At 40.7% G+C, this 6,848-nt stretch overlaps 1 protein-coding gene across 1 annotated transcript in view; it reads right to left on the minus strand.

Annotated features, from left to right (window-relative positions):
* whrnb (whirlin b) overlaps positions 1–6,848 on the minus strand; it is a 95,004-nt gene that overhangs the window by 19,327 nt on the left and 68,829 nt on the right. The window contains exons 7-9 of the mRNA XM_034871885.1: positions 4,503–4,694; positions 2,446–2,520; positions 751–1,429 (exon numbers count right to left, since the gene is read on the minus strand). Coding sequence (XP_034727776.1) covers positions 751–1,429; positions 2,446–2,520; positions 4,503–4,694 — 946 coding nt within the window. The remainder of the gene's footprint in view (positions 1–750; positions 1,430–2,445; positions 2,521–4,502; positions 4,695–6,848) is intronic.

Consider the following 6,848-nt stretch of genomic DNA (forward strand, 5'->3'; position numbering starts at 1 on the left):
TCAGGACCTGGAAGACTTGCCGTGATAAAAGGAACTATGAATTCTGCTGTCTACCAAAAGATCCTGAAGGAGAATGTCCGACCATCTGTTTGTGTACTCAAGCTGAAACAAACTTGGGTTCTGCAGCAAGACAATGATCCTAAACACACCAGCAAGTCCACCACCGAATGGCTGAAGAAAAACAAAATGAAGACTTTGGAGTGGCCTAGCCAAAGTCATGACCTGAATCCTATTTAGATGTTGTGGTATGACCTTAAAAAGGCCGTTCATGCTTGAAAACCCTCTAATGTAACTGAATTAGGACAATTCTGCAAAGATGAGTGGGCCAAAATTCCTCCAGGATGCTGTAAAAGCCTTATTGCACGTTATCGCTTGGTTGCAACGCTTGGTTGCAGTTGATGCTGCTAAGGGTGGCCCAACCAGTTCTTAGGTTTAGGGGGCAATCACTTTTTCACACAGGGCCATGATGGTTTGGATTTTTTTTCACCTTTAATAATAAACACCTTCATTTACAAATTTCAGTTTTTGTTAACTTGTGTTGTCCTTGACTGTTTAAATTGGTTTGATGTTCCGAAACACTTAAGTGTGACAAACATGCAAAGGAACAGGACATGACGAAGGGGGCAAACACTTTTTCACACCACTGTATTTACCATCACCAATGTGTTACTTAACACGGTCCCATAGGTATTGTTGTTGTGGGTATTGGTAACAAATTATAATTTTGCTCCCTCATGCAGACTTGTGTACCTCTTTGCTGTGGTCTGGAGTCTGCAGACAGCCGATTCATGTCTGTTACGATGACTTTCTGGGGGAAGGCAGGTGAACAGGGCCGAACAGGACTATATGGTGGAGCAGCAGTTGTGATGAGAGAGGGGCAGGGAGAGGGACATGGCGAGGAAAAGGGTGATGGATGAGGGGATGGCATGGGAGATGCTGCCTTGGAGGAGGGCACAGACTTGGACAAGTATAAGGACTTCTCATAGGAGCTCGATCTGCTAGCGAGCTTGACAGATGTGTCTAGCTTAGCAGAGCTGGAGGAGTCCTGGCGGTGCAGGAAGCCTGGGCAGGTATGGTGGTGAAGGTGATTAGCAAAGTTGGGGTTGTGGTGTTCAGAGTCAGAGAGCTGAAATGAACTCTGGCAGGTGTGATGGAGTGCATTGAGAGAAGTGTGGTGGCTGGCACCAGTGCAGGTGTGGTGGGCAGAGGCTGCTGGGGAGTGGTGGGTGGTGGGGAGGGATTTAAGCGACTTATGGAGGCAATCCTGAAGCAGCCGAGTGGGTCCTGTGAAGAGCAGGCTGGATCCAGGCTGCATGCGCCGGGCTGGAGGCTTCTGACTGAGGTCTTTCTCCCTGGACGGCCTGATTTGAGCTTTGAGAGGGACAGGCCTGCAGAATGAAGGAGATTCACCTGAAGCCTGCGTTCCGTTCTGTCAAGGAAAAGAAGGCAATGGTATTCACTGAATCCCACATGAAAACTTGACCTCCTGAATTATTCAGCCCTGATGTCAGTCAATAGTTCTAGCTTCAGGACCCGTTGTTGCACCTTTCACAGCATGGTAGGATGGTCATCATTCACTTTACAAATGTTACAACAGTGGTACATTTTAGTCTATAAGATCATCTCAGGCAAATTTTCTACTTACCTAAGCCAAAAGTGTATATTTTTGCAAATATCATAATCATAGTCATAATCTTAGGTTGCACAAACAACTAGAGTTTAAAGTGTCTTCAATCAGTACAGATGCTGACAAAAACAACCCTGTTCTACTACGATCTCTGTTGTTGAAATGATCTGCAAGGTAAGCTCAAACAATATTTTTAACTTATAATAATGGAAGTGGTCACATCTAGCTGCAGATGCTTAAATTAACTAATACATGACTAAATGTTTGTTGCCTTGTTAATGCACTGTATTATGTAATATATTTGTTTTGTTGTACCTATTGTTGCTGTTGTGATCCAATGTTGTTGCTTTTTGTGTTGGATGAAGCAATGGTAACCTGTCTTGACTAGGTCTCACTTGTAAAACAGGTTTTAATCCCCATGTGACCTTCTATTTAAATAAAGTTTATCTATACAATTGCCACGAAAGCAGAGCACATCTATGTTTCAAAGAAACTATTATTTTCAGGCAAGTTTCAGATTTTAGCCAAAGTACAGTAGAATTAATAATCCAACATTTTGTTGATGTGGGATGAAATGAACATAACCGCTTCAATAGAAGTCCTAGTGTTGCTTAGTCTTGTTATATTAATCTAGCATGTCCTCTGGAAATATGGAAACACTGATGTGTAATGCATTAAATTTAGATTTTTAAACCAAATCAAATGCCTAAGGTATTGGTGTTCAAATTGGACAAACATGAAACCCCATTTTCTCAGGCAGCAAAGTTTTGTGCATTTGCTTCTTATTTATGACAGATGAAACAAAGACTGACACATACCAGTGCAATTTTATGTAAGGCATTAGCGTTCTCCTCCGGGTCTTTTTGGATCCAGTTACCATTAGAGCCGTCAGTCTGAAAGAAACAGAGTGAAAAATTGTTGTACAGCAGGGCTAAGTATGTAACAGCAACTTAATATGGTTTACTGTAACCTACTTAATGCAGATGGCAGATGGATAGGATTTACCCCACAGGGCAAATAATGAGTGCAAGAAATTTTAGACAGCTAGAAAGAGTTTTGAGAAACATATTCTCCTGTAAAAGCTGAATCAATTGGGGGCATGTGAGCCTGAAGGCTCTTTCATTTCATTAAGAGATTTAGATTCCTGCCCAAGGAGTCTTTTAAGGGGGTCCACATGGTCCTACAGCAATGGTCCATATTATAATTTCACAATGTCATTCATATGTAATGGGAGTGTTATAAAAATTACTATAATAAGAAGAAGGGGTCAGGAAATAAAACAACTACAACTACACTACGATAATGATTATTCATAGTCCGTACTATACTGTGATCTATACAAACAAACAGTTGAATGCGATGATTTCTGGGTGTCAGATGCATCAATGCATTAATATTCTGGACACAATCTAGATGATGGATGATCATGATTGTCAAGGTAGCTCACCATTAACTTGGTAGACTGTGTACCAAGGCTGCCCTATCATGTTCCGTTGTTATTTGAATGTACAATGTGTGTAAAGAGCTGACATTGATCTAGTGAACAATCAATCCCTGCATCCATAGCTTTTGCATACATTTAAAAGAAATTGATAACTCCCATTTGGTTTGTTTGGTTTCATGAGAGGAAAACTACCCAGAAGCCATGACAGTGAAGATGACAAGAGGGGGGAAATGTCCAGGGTAATCTCTATACAGGAATCACACTGTTTTTGAATGTGTGTTCATAACAGAAGGTTGTAAGGAAAATTTGATTTTAAATTGGCAATGTTTCACTAATGTTTAAAAGTTGTGTAAATGTTTAAGTCAAATGTGTCAATTGTGTCATCACAGGCAATTACACACCAGAAGTACCTGTGGGCACAAAGATTGGTCAGTGAGCAGGTCAAAATCATAACGCAGAGGGAAATAATCCACACTTTGTTCAAGATAAAACCAAACCGTGTTGTAAGGTTAAGTTGCAGTGTTCAGTCTTTCATTGCCCAGCCTGCCAGAGGCCGTGGATCAGAAGCAGACTGTACCCTGACACAATGAGGTCTCTGTGGATTGATGTGGGCCGCAGTGAAACATTAATACTACATAGTCGCTGACCTGCCACAAAAACGAGCTGTTCTGTGTCAAAGACTGATGCCAGGAGGCTGAGACTGAGGGAGATTGAAAAAAATGGTATGTGCAGTGGCACACGCACACAGACACACACATAAACACAAACACACACAAACCTTCAGTGATCTATGCAGATCCTCTGAATAAATATAAAATAGTGCAGTGCAAGATAACAGCAAGGCGAATGATAAGCACAGTCACTGTGCTCATGCCTACACACATCCTGGCCCTGTGCAAACCTGGCGAGGCCCTGGTCAGGTCCCGCTCTACGGGGATACAAAAGCATACATTGCACCCTTAGTCTAATATTTTGCAACCTCAGTTGAAATTGTTTTGAAGAAAACTGTGTGGGCATCTCCTTGCACACCTATTTTTGTTTATGTAAGTGCAGCGGCACAACATGCAAAATGGCTGGGTGAAAGTAATTTTTAGATCAGCAGGTATGGGGATTATTAACTTTGCTCTTAGCAAGTCACATCACTGGTATCATTCCTCTGAAACAGACATCATTATTTTTTTTGTCAGATGATTTGGTAAGCAGCAGTCATGTTAGAAGATGTTGCAACCAGGTGGTCATTAATAAAATAATAATATTGACAAAATTTTAAAATTTCAGCTCAAATGTTGCCCTGTCATTTCTTATCTTGCTCTTCTATAACATATGTATAACACATCTTTAAATAAGGTTGCATTAAAGTGGTAAAGTGAAACCACCACAAAATATTACAATGGACTTCACTATTTAAGGTATAGTAAATAAGGGATTTACTGTGGCAGGGACGATGTGTCCTGCATCATGGATCACAGGGGCTATGTGGTTTCCTCGGCCCTGTGGATGCAGCACTCCCAGGCCTCCATACCAGGCCTGGTGGGCCTCCCTTTCACAGTGCAACACCAGCCCATCAAACAACTCCAAGTCCTGGGGAGCCACCAGACTCCTCACCTCTGACAACATGGACAACTGAAAGAAAGGAAAATAGAAAACAAAAGAGATAGAAGTCTGCATGAGGAAAAGAGTAGACATCCTTTTTTAAATTATTAAAATGTTACACATTGTACCTTATGTTAAATAAGCCCACACTTTGCAAAGAGCAAGGTTAGTCTTATAGGGTATGTAATGTATATTATAAACTAAAAGCATATCCACAGAAAAGAAGATCAACTTGTTTAGACCCAGATAATTTAATTTAATGGCTGTATTTAATGGTAATAATAATAATAATAATAATAATAATAATAATAATAATAATGAAGTTTCCAAGTTGGAAAATGCACATAAATGCCTGCAGAAGATGGAAAAAAACCAGTGGAAAGATGGAAAACATTTTTGTGCCCAACCTGCTGTCTTGATGTCATATGTGTCATCAACATTGCAGGGGAAAGTAGATGTTTTATCAACAGTAACGTTGTATTAATGCAAATATTTTGTATCAACTTTTTGCTCAAATCTCATTTTTAATATGGTTATAATATTTAATGAGCTGACACAGCTCTTCAAAAGGAATAGATGTAAGTAAAATTGTCTCTGTTGTTACCGACGGGGCTCGTTGATGGTGGGATACCGCAAGAACTTGGTAAGCAGGCTTTCTGCCATTAACCCACTTGACATTTCACTGCATTGTTCACAAGTCAGTTTTTTCTCCCACAAACTGCGTGGAAAAATTAAAGAGACCATGGATACTGTTACACAACTAGTTAACTTTGTTTGTAAGAGACAGACACACTGTCTAGGTTTAGAGTTATGGTAGGAAGCGTTAAAAACACCTTGCCTTCCTCAATACCCAACTGAACACACTTAGAGTTACAGCAACAATCGCTAAACACAATTTAAACTTACGGTTCTGTTTTTCTTTTTTACAGGTCTTCGCTAACACACGTTGTTGTAATGACATTTCGAGCATGTTTAGAGGCAGAGGTGGGTAGAGTAGCCAAAAATTGTACTCGAGTAAAAGTACTGTTACTTGAGAATAATTTGACTCAAGTAAAAGTAAAAGTAGTCATCCAAATAATTACTTGAGTAAGAGTAAAAAAGTACTTGAAAAAACTACTCAAGTAGTGAGTAACTGTTGAGTAACGTCTGATTTATTTCTTAACACAAGCATCAATCAGACAGACAGAAATACAAAATAATCATATTTAGGCAAATTATAGTTCATCCAATCAATAAAAGAAATTAAAATGTATTTATTAATTACAAATTAGCTTACTTGAGAGACTTGTCACATCAAATTTGGATGGATACTGCATGTGCAAAACATTCTGTATGTAACCTAAAAGACAAACAGCCACCTCTCCACAGCAAAAACTAAAACTACCGCTACGTCTCCTCAGCTGAGATGTTGAGTTTTTGAACGCTCACATGTCCGTTTGTTCGGTCAACACAGAAGACGCCGCATGACGGAGCTGCTGTTTCGCACTTTTCCTAAGGTAACCATGCTTTCACTATGAGGCCGAGGGGGGGTCCTCCTGGTCTGCGGTGCCTTGGCGACGTTTAAATCTGACGTCTTTGCTTTGCTACGAGTGTAAAGCTTACTTCTTTATATGTCTATGGGCTAACCTATCCCGATGCTGAAACGAGTATGGTCATGTGACTGGACAACGACGTATGATTGGTTAAGCACAAGGCTGGTTCGAGATGAGCCAGGTCTGCACAGAATCGATCACCGGCGATCGGCGCCCGTTGCATGCCGGTTAGATTTGTGTCCGACTTGATCCCGACTTGCTCTGACGTCATGCACACGTGGGCAACGGTAATCTCACGAGAGCAAGGCGGCCGCAGTTCTGAGACGCAGGCGGCGCAGTTGCTTTTCACCGACTGCAAGAGCCAGGCGGACCCAGAGCATGCTGGGAAACGCCGGCTTCTCAGCTGATTTAACACCTGATAGGTTTACAACACGATGACGTTTTATATAAACTTTTTATTGTTTTTGAATTGGAGGGATTTTAATTGCTATTTGTCTGATTTAAAGACTTATTCTGTACAGAACACACGTTGTGTGGCTGATAGTGACGTTTACAAGTCAGAGAAACTAAATTGGTTCAGATCACGGATCATCTACAGTGTGTTGTTAATTAAAATCAGCAAAAGCTTTCATGTAGAGCACTTTCACAGCTA

Source organism: Etheostoma cragini, chromosome 5 (genome assembly GCF_013103735.1).
Source record: "Etheostoma cragini isolate CJK2018 chromosome 5, CSU_Ecrag_1.0, whole genome shotgun sequence".
Classification (NCBI taxonomy): Eukaryota; Metazoa; Chordata; class Actinopteri; order Perciformes; family Percidae; genus Etheostoma; species Etheostoma cragini.